The 17,498-nt window shown below is 45.1% G+C and overlaps 3 protein-coding genes across 7 annotated transcripts in view; 2 read left to right on the top strand and 1 right to left on the bottom strand.

Moving 5' to 3' along the window:
• Nucleotides 1-910: 910 nt before the first annotated feature.
• Nucleotides 911-6,076, bottom strand: st13 (ST13 Hsp70 interacting protein). Of its 2 annotated transcripts, none has more exons than XM_084678405.1 (13): nt 5,916-6,076; nt 5,385-5,522; nt 5,054-5,102; nt 4,812-4,905; nt 4,393-4,466; nt 4,135-4,201; nt 3,467-3,551; nt 3,117-3,227; nt 2,861-2,963; nt 2,428-2,544; nt 2,184-2,277; nt 1,974-2,068; nt 911-1,856 (listed from the first exon to the last, which is right to left on the bottom strand). In XM_084678405.1, exons 2-13 carry the CDS (start codon nt 5,492-5,494, stop codon nt 1,725-1,727), a joined length of 1,131 nt encoding a protein of 376 aa, XP_084534531.1. In that variant the 5' UTR covers nt 5,495-5,522; nt 5,916-6,076; the 3' UTR covers nt 911-1,724. The 2 variants fall into 2 exon arrangements, with proteins under 2 accessions (XP_084534531.1, XP_084534532.1); XM_084678406.1 differs by lacking the exon at nt 5,916-6,076 and adding an exon at nt 5,697-5,836.
• Nucleotides 6,077-6,179: 103 nt separating this feature from the next.
• On the top strand, nt 6,180-11,394 carry xpnpep3 (X-prolyl aminopeptidase 3, mitochondrial). The gene is made up of 10 exons (XM_084678404.1): nt 6,180-6,508; nt 6,814-6,936; nt 7,129-7,536; nt 7,951-8,135; nt 8,290-8,352; nt 8,500-8,613; nt 9,103-9,188; nt 9,312-9,495; nt 10,485-10,605; nt 10,893-11,394. Exons 1-10 carry the CDS (start codon nt 6,439-6,441, stop codon nt 11,063-11,065), a joined length of 1,527 nt encoding a protein of 508 aa, XP_084534530.1. The 5' UTR covers nt 6,180-6,438; the 3' UTR covers nt 11,066-11,394.
• A 131-nt stretch (nt 11,395-11,525) lies between these two features.
• The window catches only part of ep300b (EP300 lysine acetyltransferase b), a 34,890-nt gene continuing 28,917 nt past the window's right edge, over nt 11,526-17,498 (top strand). For all 4 annotated transcript variants that reach the window (XM_084678403.1, XM_084678401.1, XM_084678402.1 and 1 more), the window contains exons 1-3: nt 11,526-13,837; nt 15,896-16,473; nt 17,228-17,404. In XM_084678403.1, coding sequence (XP_084534529.1) covers nt 13,744-13,837; nt 15,896-16,473; nt 17,228-17,404 — 849 coding nt within the window. In that variant the 5' untranslated portion in view covers nt 11,526-13,743. The remainder of the gene's footprint in view (nt 13,838-15,895; nt 16,474-17,227; nt 17,405-17,498) is intronic.

The following is a 17,498-nucleotide window of genomic DNA, read 5'->3' as shown; positions in this document are numbered from 1 at the left end:
TTTACACCTTTTTGTGTACCCCAGAGAATCAAAGGGGTTCTTCAACATTAGGTCCACAACATTTTCTGTAGAGTTAGTCATCCTGGTGGAGGAAACTGCTCATGTTCCCTCGCTACTAGCTACTGCTTCTTTCTACTTAAGATAGCAAGGCTGTCTTATGTTGACTAGACACAAAAGTACAGCTCTAACTAAAACCAATACTTTCATAACATACCCCCCCCGTCTCCCCAAAAATTCCTCAACCGTCACTCCTTTCTTAACCTTGGTCCAACATGTCACCAAGTTTCTCATCACATCAAACCCCTATAATGCATGTTCGTTACCAGGCTTATACAGAGCTAGATAACGACCCATTCATTTGAATCAGATGTGCTGGAGCAGGGAAACATCCAAAACATGCAGGACAGCGGCCCTCGAGGACCAGGATTGGACACCCCTGCTGTAGACCAAGTGTATTTTAATCAATTGTTCAACTTTTGTTTCCCTATTTGTATTTTCCACGGATGGTCTTCCCTTTCCTCCTTTGAGACTCCACTTGATTGAGTAATACTCCCCACTGATACTGAACCTTTAGTGATCTGACTAGTCCATACACAAATCAGGTACTGACCCTAGCCAAGTCTGGACCCATGTGGCAGGGAGGGAAGCTAATCCTCCAGAAATTAGCTGGAAGGATTAGCAGGCTAGTAAGGGTGAGAACAGCCTGTTGGCCACAATCTTTCATAGAGTTACAGGCTGTACATGACACTTTGGATGTATACATAAACGACTGTGATGACATACTCTTATTATGATTACAGACCATTATGATTAGACTTTATAGTCAGCACACCTGATCAAAAACAACTTAAATTCAACTTAACCATGTTATCCACAGTAAAGGAAATACAAACCAGAATGAAACTGCCAGTTTTGCAACAACCAAAATTTATTGATTTGAATTGATATTTTCAAACATTCAAAATCAAAATGGACAGATTAATGCATTAAATTGCTTTTTTGCATTTGGAAGGAGAGACACAGGAAACGTGTTACATTACAGTGAAGGTGAGGAAAACATTACAAAACCTGAGAAAGAAAAAAAAAGACTTTACTGGAAACACCCTACTGTACACATCAACTCCTGATAACAGACAGGCAATGGTTTGGTCAGCTCACTCTAGATCCCAGAAAATGAACCATCAGTGGATTCATGATGTCTTGACTTTGCTGGTAGCTTTTAAGTGAGAGGTTCAGTGTGACTATTCCAGACTGAGGTTAAAGGTAGATCAACCGGTATGTAAGCACAGCCCTAAAGGAGATGGATGGGGAGATTGACGGGATTCTATATGATAAGGCTCCAACAGGCCTAACTCCCCATCAACAACCATTAAGCAGGTTTTTGCCGAACCACTAAGTGCAAATCGCCATAAAAAGGCTCGCCCCCAAATTAAGATTTTAGTTTCTGTTGCCCCTCCCTCCCAAATCCTTGGCTAGAGCAAAATCTGTGGCATGCCTCTCTTTAGCGTCCCCCCGCACCCCCCCCCCCACACACACACACACATTTGTATCTCATACAAATCTGCCTGCCTCCCCATTTGACTCAGACACAGTGGAAAACTCCATGTCGATGCTTCTTTGCGCTGCAGGTTAACTTCCACTTTAAAAACTCTCACCACCTCCTAATCTCCTTTCCTGATCCCCCCCACCAATTTCTGCTCTGCCTTCCTCTCTCCTTCGCCGGCTTATGCTTGTGGTCCTCCAAACTTGGAGCTCAGCTTGGTGATGAGGGCCATGACCTTGGGGTTGCCCTGATACTTGGCAATGTTGGCTGGGTTCTGAGCCACATCCTGGAAAGCTGCCATCACTTCAGGGTCCTGGACGACACCACATACACGATTAGATATGCAGTAAGACATGACACCCCAACAGGGTTTTCAGATCTATTGAGAAATTAGACAACGGGTGTGGCGGAGAGACTCGTGTCCCTTTACCTTCATGGCGTTCAGCACTTCTGGATCGTTGAAGAGGTCGCCCAGTCCTGGCATGCCGAACGGAGACGCTCCACCCCCAAAGCCACCGGCACCACCTGGAGGTCAAGACAACAGCAATGCAATTAACCCCAATACATACTACAGTGCATCGAAAAATGATACGGTAGCTGTCACTGTGGATGTGGGGTGTAACCATGCCCCCTCTCTCACCTGGGAACCCTGGGAAACCTCCAGGCATCCCGGGCATCCCCCCTGGCATCCCTCCGGGCATTCCCCCTCCTGCTGCTTGTCTGGCCTCCTCCTCCTGCGGAAGGATACACAGGAGAGAATGTAGCCAGATGATATTATCCTTTCCCCTTCACTGTCCCAGTCCTCTCCCTGGCGGTGCCCCTGCTGCTGCCCCAGCTGCTGCCCCTGCTGCTGCCCCTGGTGGTGCCCCTGGCGGTGCCCTCACCCTCTGGGCTTTCTCATGCTCCTCCTTGGCTTTCTTGATCCTGTCCTTCTTCTCCTGGAGCTCACGCTCATCCCTCTTGCGCTGATATTTGCGTCGATGCTCGATGATTTTATTTGCCTGGGGAAAAGCGAAACCGTGAGAAATGAAAGCCGAGAGAAATTCCACAAGAGAAAATAGATCTCGATTAACAGGGCAGAGCTCAGAACATGGGATTCATTAGGGCGAGTGATGTACAAACAGCTCGTATATCGAAAAGAACAGCCTCAGTTAGGATCAGTTGTGCACATTCACATAACAGTATTTCGGTTATCAGTCAAGTAACGTTCTGCATTTACTAGCAGCAGCACCAAGTAACCACATCTTAAGCCACCAGGAGCAGTGAACAACAATAATTATCGTAGCATCTTAACTCCAGTAACAACATTCCAAGTACCTTGGGCTGGACATCTTTCAGCATGGCACTAGCATCTTCATCATAGTCCAGCTTACAGGCAGTGGCCAGGTCCTTAGCTGCTTCCTCCCAGTTCCCAAGCAACCTGATACACAAAACAGGAGGAATCAATTGTGGGGTGGGATGGAACGTGAGTTCCCATATCCTCATTCATGCTTGGGTACAAACATCTGTACTTTCAAACAATATGGCATGCTGATCGCTATTGTGAGTTGGTATGCCATGTCCAGCAGCGTACTTGTGAGCCTTGCCCCTCCACTTGTAGGGCTGTGCAGAGTCTGGGTTGATGTCGATGGCTCGGTCACAGTCTCTCTTGGCTGCGTTGGGCTTCTCCATCCGGATATAAACGCTGACGAAGAGCAGGGGTTGGTTAGTTTTATGCAGCCGTGTCCATGTAGAGCAGTGTGTCCGGGGTTAGAGCATTGCAGAGGCATCTTAAATAGACGACAGTCTTACAACATATACTTTTTTTTTTTTTTTACAGGCTTTTTTTTTTTGAAAAGGCTTAATAAACATAAGCTCTCCTTGGAGGATCTTGTTGCGATAGAGGGGCTATGATACAGATTGTTCTAGAGCTTGGGAACACACCTGGCCCTCTTGGCGTACAAGATGGCTAAACATGGGTTGAGCTTGATGGCCTCAGTGAAAAGGTCCAGGGCTTTCTTCAGATCACCTAGATTTAACAAGAGGAAAAGGGGTAGAAACATTACTTGTGAAGATAGAATAACAACTGCTGAGAGACAAGACGACCTACTATGTTTGGGCAGAGTTTGGGTTTTTAGAAAACTGGTGCCAAATCGATACTTTTAAAATGTTTCCGGTGCCTAAAAAGTGCCTGAACCAATACTTAAATAAAAAGAATGACAAAAGAGCAACAAAACTACAGTGGATGACAGTCAAGCATTGATTTTTAATTACAATTTTTTTTTTTTATCACTGTTGTCTGCCAAGTTTCTTTCCGTGTTCCAACTTGCATTCACGTGAATTCTCTCAGTCGAGAAATTGTTTTCCTGATTATTCCGACACCACATGAATGCACTAGGCTATAATTTAACTAGCGATCATGTGCGGTGATGATGCTTCTTACGTCTGTTTCAGAGCAGAGGTCACATTTTTCAAGCGACAGCTCTGGCATTTAAGTGGCCCCGAAAATGAGGCACCGGAATCTGCGTTCTGATTTGGTCCAGTACATACTGGTCATGTAGGTACTGGGGCCATTTTAGCACTGGATTTCGGTACCCAACCCTACTACCTACCCTCTCCTAATGCATCGATGGCCTCCATCTTTTTCTCATTGGCCTGATCCATCATTTCCTCTGTGACCTGAAAGAGTAGGAAACACTTGTCTAGAATGCCTTTTTAAAAGGGATGGCACACATTCAAGTGTCAGACATTCAGTCTTGTACATTCTTCAGTGCTGTACATTCTGTGCTGATGGGTTTTCTTTATGCATTATTGATGTTGACAGACAATTCCTAAGCCTTATAAGTGGAGATTCTGTCGTGTGGCCTCACCTCCAGGTTTTCAAAGTCTCCCATCTCCTGGGGTTCATCTGTGTCTGGCTCAATCACCCCCTCATTGTCAATCTCTAAGCGACAAAAGTGGCGTGTTAGGGATTAATAAGTGCTAAGAACATGTGGTCTGAATGTCAGAATTTGAAATATTGTAATTCCTCAGGAATGGAATGCATCGTAAGAATTGCTCAACCCATGCTTGGCAGTGGATTGAGCTGTGAACAGTGCTGCACTGTGGACCCAGTGGTCACGACATTGTAGCACTACAAACTCAACGAGTCTCTCCGTTTACTTGACTGATCAAGAAACGAAGAAAGAGTGACAAAATAACATCCTGGATTGGAGCGCTTCTCAAATGAATGACTCATAGGATTTGCATAGTGACTGTTGTGCATGTACATGTGTGTGAGTCAAGGTACCTAGGTCACTCTCCTCACTCTCAGAGGACATGTTGGGCTCAGCAGAGGAATGGGCTGAGGTACGGGGAGGGGCTCCAGCACATGGACAGCCACCCTGTAACAGAGGAGGGAGGAGACAAGTGAATGGCTGCATCAGCAGTTAGTCTTCTGAGCACCTACAGCCATTACAAAATATACCATTACACCTTGTCAATGTCACAAATGGTTAAAAATGCGTTAATAGACTTGGTAACGTTCCTTACCTTGCATGAAGAATCATTTTTGGGTGCTAGTGGAATATTGGCTCCCATTCTGAAACAGTTAATACGATCATTATACACACTGATGCACGATGTTTATTTGTGCTATCGGCTATGGTCATTTACTTGCAGTCCCACCACCCATCTGATGCACTCTGGAGTACGGTCTATATGGGTGGGCGTGACTGCGGCAATATATTTTTTTTGCGTAGAAATAACACAGCTTGAGTGAAAACACTGTTAAAAACTGCTTTCGAACCACGTTAAAAAAAAAACGTTGAAATGGGTGGCAAACGCAACTGACAAAGTTCGCTAATGGAAAGCGATTACTCACCCCTTCAACCAGGCCCGAACAAAGCCAAGTTCGGGCAGGTGCAATATGGATGGATTTGAACCGCATAGTTCCACAAAAGCCTTCAACTCTGCCACTTTCCGGGAGTCCATTCTGGTCTCTCAGGTCCACCACAACGCTCTAAAGAGAGAAACACATAATCCACAGTTTTCGTATGTTATAAGCTAGCTAGCGTGATTTACGCTGGAAGAGGTAGACAAGCTAGCTATAGCATGCAAGGCTAATCTGAGCCGATTTGGCTAGTTAGCGAGCAAACAAATGATCTACTCAGCAACCCACTGCTGTACAACGCACAACAAATGCAGTCAATGTATTCCTTAAACGTCAGTCAGGACACGTGCATTGGCAAACGCAACTTCCAGTGTGGATCTGGTTAGATGGAAGGTTCTAGAATTTGGACGTTAACTAGCTATCTAGCCGTGCCTCGTGAGTTTTGAAACAACAAAATAATACGAACGTTCAACAATGGCTCATCACATGATTTACAATGGAGAACATAATTCGGTTCGCTACCTGTGCGAGCAGTAAAATCTTCAACGGCAAGCAAGCAGAGAGTCTGAAAGTGTGCTCTCAAAGCTTCTCTCAATTTCTAGTGTTGGTCCGACAATTTTACTCAGGCTTAATTGAAACAAAAACAAATGGCAATCAAAACAGCGAAGAGGTCCTGTCGTTGGAAACTACTTCAGTCGCAAACAAATGATGTCATATAAGGTCCGTCCAATTATCAAGCCCACATTTAACATCTCCACCAATGGCAATGCAGGTCTTAAAGGGGAGGTCAATCTGTAGTCTTCCCATGGGCCGTTAGCAGTGCAGTTTGATCGATAGAAATCATTTCGCTGTCTGTCACGTTGGTTTCAACATGTAGACATTTACGGCGCGTTTCTACTCACGTTTTTATCAGTAGCGTAAATGATACAATGTAATTTATCTTCATGTAATACATGCGCTGTCAGAACAGGCAAAGGAGGTGTACACCGGAATAGACCAGACATGGTGGAACTTCACGGTCGCTGACTCATATTGACCTACAGCAATGTTGCCCTTATCTAATATTCTTACCAGACCGTCTGTCAGATTGCTTTCATCCTCTAATTTGAGTCAAGGTTAGGCTTGATATCTTGTTTGGGTTATGTATCCCAAAAGATTATCTAGCAAATAACTTGTTAGCAAATGCCTTCGTTGTTAGTACGTAAATGTCTTATGCAAGTGGTCTTATGTTTTGTATAAGACCTGACATTGTAATTAACTCAAAGGACTTGTCCTCAAGTGCGAAATATTACATCTCTGTACTGCTAAATGTGTAATTTAGTAGACATTTTGTACCATGATTTGTCAGCAGCAGAATTTGCAGTTACTCATTCATGAAAATCTAGAAATCCTCTGCTAACTGGAAGAAACTTGTCTGTAGGGTGGGTCTGGTGTCCATGTAGACATGTGTCAATCAAACCCGGAGGTTGGACGAAGAAGAAGGTTCCATCAAGATACCTTGGCCAACCGAGTCCGTTCACACATCCACACCTCATCAAACATGGTAAGTCTATTCATTATGGGTCATCATATCCCAAATGTACATGAAATCAAAACTCGGTGAATATATTGGAGGCTACACAAATCAAACACAAATGCAGATCATAGCTCACAAACTATTGTTGTTTTGTAACATCGCTCTTCCCACCAGTCAGTTTCAGTCTTAGAAGTGTTCCTGTTTCCATCACTGTCCCAGGTGAGGTGACCCCAGGCCTGACCCAGACAGAGTATGAGCTGCGCAGACACAGGCTGGCCTCACTCATCCAGGCCCAGGCGGATCGTCTGGGACCCGATGCCTCCTCCAGCTCTCACGTGGTGGTGGTCCTCTCCCACCCCACCCGCTACATGACCAATGATATTCCTTATCCCTTCCACCAGAACCAGGATTTCCTCTACCTCACAGGCATCATGGAGCCCGACAGCGCCCTGGTCCTGTGTGGGAGCGGACGTCCGGACCAGGCCATCCTCTTTGTGCCCCGGAGGGACCCGGCCCGGGAGTTGTGGGATGGACCCAGATCAGGGAAGGATGGGGCGAGGGCGCTGACAGGAATAGAGAGGGTCCACAGTACTGAGGAGCTAGGTCTGATCCTGAAGAGCCTCAAAGGTACGTGAAGGCCAGGAGGGTTTGTCTCCGATCTCGTGTACCATTTACTTATATTATTATATTTAGTTCTGTAGAGAAAAGGTCACAATTTGGTCCACCAAAGGAACCTTCTTCCCAGAGCAGTTCATCCTGCATTGGTTGAAAGCACTAGAATTATGATGGCACTTTTGCTTGTGGAATCCTGCACGACGGTAAAGGGCATCATTTACTATCATATCAAATGTATTTGTATAGCCTTTTTTACATGCAAGCATGTCACAGAGGGCTTCACATACGCCCACAGAACTGCCCCTCAACCAACCTAAACCCTCAAGGACTATACTTTCAAACGGTTTTCATTCTTTGGGAAAAACACTGTCTGTGGGGTGTTGCTACTAGGTGCTAACTTTTCCTCCCTCCTGTTGTCTCTTTCAGGCAGCAATGTGTGGTACGACGGCTCCCAGCCCTGCCACCCTCGGCTTCATGAGAGCCACGTCAGGCCTCTGCTGGAGGGGGGGCCCATGGTGCGCTCCCTCCGGCCCCTCACACACTCCCTCAGGGCCGTCAAGAGCCCTGCAGAGGTGGCCCTCATGATGGAGGCTGGTTGCATAACAGCACAGGTAACTGGCATTTAGCTCAACATGGGAGCCATTTCCATGTTGTACTCTTGTTTTGAAACAGGGACGTTTTTAATAGTGACAATTGAAGAGCTATATGTAGTGATTAAACTGTATATATGAAGCAACCTCATAAGAACCCTGTCCTGGGTTTCAGGCCTTCAGAAAGACGATGGGTATATGTCATGGGGACGTTGATGAAGCACTGCTGTATGCAAAGGTGAGGTGGATGCATTCAGTTCAGTGGCCCTGGTTGTCCCAGAGAAACGATCCAAGTATGGTATTACTTGTATATAACTTGTATAACTAAATATTTCTCAGTTAAAACGTTTAAATCCCTTTTGTTTCTGTCTCCTTCTCATCTCAGTTTGACTTTGAGTGCCGTGCCCATGGAGCCAACTTCCTGGCCTATCCTCCTGTAGTGGCAGGTGGAAACAGAGCTAACACACTTCATTACATAAACAACAACCAGATGGTCAAGGTGAATCTGTTATTGTGTTTTTTAAGGAAAGGATCTCACCAGAGTGGAAACCAGACATTTTTACATGTATTCAATTTGGAGCTGTTTCATCCAAAGTGACATTCAAATAGTGTATACAGTAAGTGCAGATAATCTAGGACCAGAAGGGCACAGCTCCAATAGTATGCCAGTAGTTAGTGCCAAGGAACTGTCTGAATTTTGACTAGACACTACAACAATAACACCAATACAATACTGTATGTTACAATAAAATAATAACATACAATACTACAATAATACATAATTCTGATGATAGGACACTGAAACAAAAAGTACAGTGCAACAGATATCATCCATCACAGCACCAAATTACACGTAACTAAATGTATACCGTATAAAATGTGAAATTTTGGCAGACTTCAAAGCTGTTCAGGCTACACCCAGCAATACTTCAAAGCCATATTCATGATATTTGACAACTTTTTTTTCTCCCCCAAATGTGTTTCTCAGGCTGGGGAAATGGTTCTACTCGATGGAGGATGTGAATATTTTGGTTACGTTAGTGATGTCACTCGAACCTGGCCAGTGAATGGAAAGTAAGTAGGATTTTCACAAGTCGGACGACGGTACTAAAATAAACGACTCTCCCACTGTCTTCCATTTTCACCTTTCTGTGTGTGGCCATCTCACTTGCCCTTCCTCTGTCCTCTGGACCCAAGGTTCAGCCCGGCCCAGGTGGAGCTGTACGAGGCTGTGCTGGAGGTGCAGAGAACCTGCCTGTCTCTGTGCTCGCCAGGGGTCAGTCTGGACCACATCTACAGCACCATGCTGGCCCTGCTGGGCCGGCAGCTCCGGAGGCTGGGCCTCATCAGGACCTCCACCTCTGATGCCGACGCTGTAAAGGTAGGCTGTTTTACACAGAGGGACGTTTTACCAAATACATACGGATGTCAAGTTTAGAACTAAATTTGGTTTAATTAAAGGGATGGCGTCTAGACCAATACTTTAGTAACTTAAACCCAAATACCCCATAGTCATGGTGTGAGGCCAATGGGAGTGGTTCATACTCCCACCGGGACACTTAGCTAAAGTTAAACCCAAAATCAAGGTAAAGTGGAGACAAAACCCATGTGACTCTGCTTATCCATCTCTGCCCAATGATGGTTGCTAGTTCAGTTCAATTACTTAACCAATCATCATTTGATGAATTGAGTTCTCTGCCTTCCCAGAATAACAGACCGGTGGTGGGGAAAAGGTGCATAATAAATATAGACCTTGTTGAATTAAAGTATGAAACTATAAAAACATGATTAAGTGATTTTTGTTGTTGTTATAAGGAGCCATGTAAAGCTCCTGATGCAGGTTTATCTTAATAAACTCGTGGTAACTCATGGTATTCCAATTCTAATAATATTTTATTGATTTAACAGGAGTTAAACAAATGAAAGTTTAAATAAAGAAATATGAACACTATCAAAAAAACTTACAGCTAACACTTACAGCTAGCATATCTTAGGAGAAGGAATCAAGGAGCCTATGCTATGTTGAGTGTTTATTTTGACTCTTCCAATGGTCTGTGGTCAGGAAATGACTACGTTCTTCTGGACAATTTAAACTATGAAATAGTGACCTAATTACACCCTTCTTACAGCACAATATCCTAGTGTACTCCCTATAATAGAGACACCACTATAGCAGTTCGACTCAGACAAATGGCACAGTAAGGCTCTTTTTAGTTCCATTGTAACAAACAAAAAAAAGTATACCAGCAATGAAATCTTTAATACCACAGCAATTTAACATAAGTATGTCTCCCAACCCAAACATGAAAAGCAATGCCTTTTGAAGGCTAATAGAGAAGGAATAAAGATTCCATCTTTTGATTTCCCCAGGCTGCTAAAAAGTACTGCCCCCACCATGTTGGCCACTACCTGGGTATGGATGTGCATGATACTCCTGAGCTGTCCCGCTCCCAGCCTCTACAGCCAGGCATGGCTATCACTATTGAACCAGGTAAGCTTGTGCATGACCAAGACATTGCAACACACACATTTAGTCATTTAGCAGACGCTCTTATCCAGAGCGACTTACAGGGACATTCTCCCCGAGGCAAGTAGGGTAAAGTGCCTTGCCCAAGGACACAACATCATGTGGGAATCGAACTGGTAACTTTCAGATTACTAGCCCGATGCTCTACCCGCTCAGCCCCCTGACACCCTTACACTGACACATTCACTTACCTCAAGGCACACCCAATACTATTTTTCTAGCTAATGCATTTGTCCATCTATGTCTACCAGGGCTGTACATCTGTGAAGATGATGACCAGGTTCCAGAGAGGTTCCGAGGGCTTGGGGTGAGGATAGAAGACGATGTTGTGATAAGAGAGGAAGGAGGATCTCTGATTCTGTCCTCTGACACTCCTAAAACCATCTTGGAGGTGGAAAGAGCTTGTGCTCAGAGATCAAGCTGATGGAGGGGAACTTATAAGGACACTGGATTCATCTGTGGGCCAATGGGAAGGTGTTCCTTCGTGGTCAGAGTGCTTAGGAGCAAATGTGAATCTAAAAAATCCTTCCTTCATAGGCTGAATGGGAGCACTTTGTGTTCTAAAATGACTTGTCTTTGCTCAGTTGGTGTCTATGTTCATGTTTTCATCACCCTATCTTTTATAGAAATACGACAAACCACTTTTTTCCCCCCACAATAAAATCACATTTTACAGGTTCAAAGCAAAACATCAAGCGAAGGATAATGGCTGCTTGCTTATGCCTAGTTAGTAAAGATAAGTATTTTACCGTTTGGTTTGAGTTATATCATTTAACCGCTCCTACAATATAAGGCAGCATCACTAAGGAAAATTATATTGGCGTTTTGGATTGATCAGTTCAAATCCAATTTACAATGTTTGTTACCGAGGTAAATGGTTAGCGAGTTATGTGCGCAGAGCACTCGTCCCATGTCCACCCATGGTGCGGTGGAACACGACTGCCCCCTACAGATGCTAGAGGGGTAATTGCAACTCCGAGAGAATACGAAAGTACTATCCGGGCAATACCGAACACCAACCCCCCTTCACGCCTAATGTTGCTGTACCTCCAACCCTCCCCCCGTATCAGAGGAGTAGAAACAACAAGCCGCCATTTTGTTTGTGCGGACAGACCGAAAGAGGCAGGAGATACCGAGAAAGAGCGACTTCAGCACCGATAACTGTCACTCCAGGAGCCGCCGGTGAATGAGTGGCGGTGTCGTATCGGAGCGCAAACAGGGATAAAAGTAAAAATCTGTGATAAGAGTGAAGACAAACGATGCTGTGAAAAAGGAAATTCTCTTTGAAAATCCAAGGAAGGGGGTGTTTTTACGGAGCGGAGACGGAGAGGCGGAAGAGGGCAATATATTTTAACGAAGGAAAACCTGCGAACGGAAGAAAAAATGGAACATGAAAAACCATTATGAGCCCATCACCGCAAAAAGAAAATGTCCGCAAATATATCAGTAATGATAAATTGCCCGTAGGCATTAAAGAAAAATAAAAAAGGGCAAAAGCCGTATTTTAAGAAAAGGAGAAATTTCCAGGGTAAACGCGAAGGGGGGCATTCTCCATCACAAAGAGTCAATGAAAGGATTTTGTGGACCCAAAATATTTAGGGGGTGTTGCTATCATTATCAGACGGATCCGAAGCTGCCCACTTCTGAAATAGCCACAATATTGTAGCGACCCCCCTCGCTTTATCAGATCTTCTCTCATCGTTATTCTCCTGTTCTTGGTTAGGATTTTTTTCCTTCAGTTGCATGGCAAGACAAATCAGTATACGCAGTGACAGATTCTTGCGATATTTATCAACGGTTTCATGTTTTGTAATCAAAGGTGTTCCGATTGCATTAGGCTGCGTTATTTTACTAGCAGTGAAATCAGTGCCATTTCTTTTAAGCCCAGGGCAAGTATCCCTATGGAACGTCCTCTGCTAAATAAAACTAATTGGATCAATCTGATCGGCCATTGATTGGGAGGAACTGTGATTTCTGAAACAATTTCGGGAAAGGAAGATCATCCTTCGCGTAGGAAAGCAATTCTTGCCAGCAGACTGAATGTGAAAACTCAATTGTTGAGGATTTTTGCAACCATTTTTAACCTTACTGGCTGCAATTGGCATATTCGCGCAAAGGGGTGCAGCATCCAAGTGTGCAATACGAGTCCGTTATTTTTGACTTGCATTGCATTGACGAACGAACATCAAATTGCACGATGTAGTCTGCAAGAACATCCTAAGAGAAAGTTATGATGCATGGAATTCGACATTTCCAATTGAACTCTTTGTGAGACCAATTTATTGCAAGTGAATGGAACTTGATTAGGCTTTTTCTGCAGAACTGCATTCGATGCTGATAGTCTGTTGACAACACTGTATGTCGTTCTTGCAGGGTTAAATGGCCGTACATGCATTAAATGCACTTGAAACCACTGTCACCTAGTCTCGTAAAGCTGGACATCGCGATTTAACATCCCACCAATTGACCACCTTGTTTGTGGTGATGCTGGGAACAAATTGCATTGACTGCAATGGAAAGCCAGACCAAGTGGAAGATTTATCCATTTTCGGGGCTCTCATAACTGTTGCATGAGACGAGGCCCCCCAAAGTTACGACCGGGGAACGTTTGGACTACGTTCCATTATCAGATCCCCATATTTATTTCCCCGGCCTTTTGACCTAATCTGAACAGTGTAGAATTAAACACTCAATTTCGCCGCCGACTATGGCGGAAAAGACTGATGCTACCATGGAGGACAGTTCTTGGGACAATTTCAGCGTTGCCGAAGAGGCTACATGAGGTTGTCGAAGGCCTGCACACTTATCTTTTTCACCGACTCCACCTTCCCACCTCCTCCTGTTCAAGTCAGAGAAAATCTATAAAGGAACAAAATATCCGACAGGGGAGGGGGATTGATAGCTACAGCGAAGGATAAATCGAGAGTGGAGCCCTGAAAGGAAGAGTTGAACGCAATCGCCTTCTTTCCCCCTACCGTCCCCAAACGGTGGGGGAAGAAACAAAAACGTTTAACGGAGGTTCAAAAGGAATCGGAAGGACGCTTACAAGGGAATACTTTTATCCTTTGTGGACTTACAGCAAATTGTTAATTCGTGAAAAATATGGCCGATAATGTTCTGGAGTCCGGCCCGCCTTCAGCCAAGAGGCCTAAACTATCCTCCCCGGCTCTCTCAGTGTCTGCAAGCGATGGAAACGGTAAACGTATTGCATGCATATCTGCAAAATATACCATTATTTACTTAACGAGATACGTGTTTTTCATATTTCTGTGTATTCTTTGAGCTGGTCTAGATTGCTTGCACACATCAGTCGGCTAGCTAGCTAGCTAAACATTACGTGTGGGAGTATAAATCATTGTAACCAAGTCCAATTTTGTTATTGTTGTACTAAATGACATGTAATTATGAAAGTATTCTTAGCTAGCGAGCTCACAGGTAAAAGCACTGTATTCGTGTGTTATGTGTTTTAATATGGTAAATGTAGCAGGTATTACTGTGGTCAGCCGGCAAAAACGTTACTTGGTAACTCAGTTTTCTGCCTGCCAGGAACAATGGGACATGCAAGTTGTCAGATCACTGCCCAGCTACTTGAGGATGGTTCGCGAGCTAGCTAACGTTAGCAAGTTAGCCAAAATCAATTGCTAAAATCAGGGTAGGGCTATGTTGTTTCCGACAGACATTTGGGTTCGTGTGAAATTCTAAAGTGACAGAAATAAAAGCCTCTTACTCGGCTTTGCAGTGCGTTTGAAGACGTTTCTCAAAATAACGGAATCGTCTTTGCAGAATCCGCTTTTGCTTATGAGCAAAAACGAAGGCAGGGAGGGTTAATCAATTATCTATTCATATTACTTTTTAATGTAGCAAGTTTTGTAGAAAGTGTGGAAATGCCTATAACTTGCCTAAATACTCACGAACGCTGGGCCCTCATCACTTTGCCCCGTGTCTCTGATTCAATGAAGTTGAGCACTGCATTGTTGTCTACTGCTGCTGGCTTGATAATAGCGAAGTACCTCGCAAGCTGACTAAAATATTGACATTCTAACGGTCACATCTGCCGCGACAACATAGCAGGTGAATGTGACGTGTGATTTGCACACAGACTTGGAGATTCTGGCATTCTGGATGCAGTTGTTTAATAGACTGAATTGATTCTGTCTGCTTGGTAGCCTTCAATATGGCTCTTTATCGCTTTTGTCTGACTATTGCGCCCCTCTTGACTTGTGGCGGCTATAACCGTAGCTTTAAGATAATGGTTGACTCCGATATGTACAACATTCTAATCCAAGCTTCGATAAAGTCAACATATCTGATTAAAATAAGACTATTTGCCTAGAAACTTTAGAAAGAGTGGCTGTTGAAAACCCTTCTCGGTGGATTTGTTCGGATAAACTATGTGGAACCAACAATAAAATCATGAATCTTTGCAAACATGTCTGAATTGAATGATATGAAGCCGACCAGATAACCCTATAGATAATACTTTTAGGGGAATCAAGCAGTGATAAGTGATTTAAAGTGTTTGATTCATGGAAAGGCATCCTACAACAACTGGATTGATCTGTCAGTTCTATCTGTAGGCTACCATAGGTAATGGTTAGGTGTGACATGTATGTGACCAATGGTGAGGGATTCAATGGCTATCTGATAATGTTGATAACCTCAGGTGGGACACTTATTTTAAGACAAGGGACCAACTGCCGCCTACTATAGTCACGTTGGAGAAGAAGGTTAAGTGGAGGGATTTTAGACAGAATTGTTTTTTTGCTCCAAATGTTTTTCAGAAACAGACAGGGAGAAAGAAAATACAAAAGAAGAGGTCGCTTTCTCGAACCTGGTAGTCTCAGGCCCATGCCATGTACACTGCACACCTGCCCAGTCAGTATTTACCTGTCTGTGGCTTCTCACCATGAGCCTACCACATCTACTGTCTGTGTTTTGGCTTTCCCTCAAACCACAAACTCATGCTGAGTACGGAGAGCTCAGCTCTGGACTGGGCCACAGCCACACTTGCTGTACATTACTGCTGTTTGACAGAGTAGTTGTATTTGGGGGGGGGGCCTCAGTCATTTTCTGTGAATATTAGTCACGTTTGTTTTACACTTGTATCCAATATCATATGATTTATGATATGTGCACTTTTATTAACTGATAAAGTAAACAGACATGTAGACGTCCTAAAGAACAGAAGTCACTGTTCTCAAAAGATGCTTGAGGACGCTTCAGTGACTCTTACTTCCCTCTCTTGCCTCCCTAGATTTCGGTTCACTTTTTGACCTGGAGCACGACCTCCCCGACGAGCTCATCAACTCCTCGGACCTGGGCCTGGTCAACGGAGGAGACCTCAGCCAGCTGCACACCAGCCTCGGAGGTGGAGTCGGCATGGGTGTGGGAGGAGGTCAGGACGCTGCGGCCAAACACAAACAGCTGTCGGAGCTTCTCCGAGCCGGAGCTCCCCCACAGCAGGGTGCCACCAACAGCCCAGGAGGAGGCGGGGCCTCCATGGGTATGATGGGGGGGATGAACGCCTCCCCTGGGGGGCCACAGGGCCAGCAGCACCCTGGGCCCCAACAGGCTGGACTGATGCAGCAGGTGGGCATGGTGGGAGGACTGAACCGGGCCGCCATGATGGGGGCCCAGAAAGGCCCCAATGGACAGCAGCAGCAAGGCATGATGGGAGGCCAGGTGATGAACGGCTCTCCCAGGATGGGTTACCCCGGCAACCCTGGGATGGGCAGCAACAGTAACATGCTGGCTGAGACCCTGGCGGGGCAGCCGATGGGGGCGGGGCCACAGGCCGGGATGAGGCCACAGCAACCTGGAGCACTGAACAAGGTAAGACATGCAGGGGTGTCAGACGCAGCGCATTATCTTTTCATCTCAGGGCTGTAACGAAAATATTCTTTGATATATATATATATATATATATATAATTGCTTAGTTTTCCTCGGCAGACATTACACTGGTGTCTTTTCTATCATACTGAATAGGTAGCTTGTGTCTATTAGGCAGTTATTGCCAAACAAGTCTGGTCTGAAAGAGTAGGCTGACGTTAAGCATGAAGAGCCTCGTCCGCAAAACCGACAGTGCATCCGAGGGCCTTCTGCTGCTGTCCAGCTATCACGTTGACATAGGCAAATTCACGATAAGGTTCTTGTTGACTTTGCTCCGATGTCAAAGGCAAATTTGTTCCAAGTCAAGTAGCCGACTTATTGACATTGCTGAGATGATTGGTGCATTATTAAATTGAAATACTTGGTGCAGCAAGGGAGATATAACGCGGGGGATGTTTACAACCCTCAATGAAGAGAATGTCCGTCATGCTAGATTAGTCCTACGCTGTAGTTGAAGGCCCTGAGATGGAAGGACCTGAATCTGGAGTAGTCGGTTGAGCCTGTGGTCCTGTACTTGCATGTCATACTTCAACCCCGTGAGTTGACTTCAGTGAGCCTGACTGAGAACTGTGTTGTGACTTTATGGTTCTCCACCCCTCCCTCCCTCCTCCTCCCCTCTGTCTCCTTGCTCTCCTTCCCATCCCTCTTCCACCATCTCCTGCCTCTTTCATCTTCACGGTCCCTGTCTTCCTCAGATGAATATGATGGCTAACGCTGGCCCCTATGGTGGTCCGTATGGTCAGGCGGGGGGCCAGGGGCTGGGTGGGGCAGGGCTGGGCCCGCAGCTCCAGAACAAGGCAGGGCTGCCCATCAGTCATGCCCAGTTCAGCCTGGACAAGAAGACGCCTCCAGGACAGGGCATGGCTGGGATGGTAGGAGATACACATATGCCTGTCTTTGTCACGTTTCTCTTGGCGTGAATATTTGTAGCTGTCTGTAGATAAGAGGTGGATCAGTTTACCATCT

This window comes from Hypomesus nipponensis, chromosome 17 (assembly GCF_054491055.1).
Source record: "Hypomesus nipponensis isolate SF chromosome 17, ASM5449105v1, whole genome shotgun sequence".
Taxonomy (NCBI): domain Eukaryota; kingdom Metazoa; phylum Chordata; class Actinopteri; order Osmeriformes; family Osmeridae; genus Hypomesus; species Hypomesus nipponensis.
This window is presented reverse-complemented; position numbering and strand designations above follow the sequence as displayed.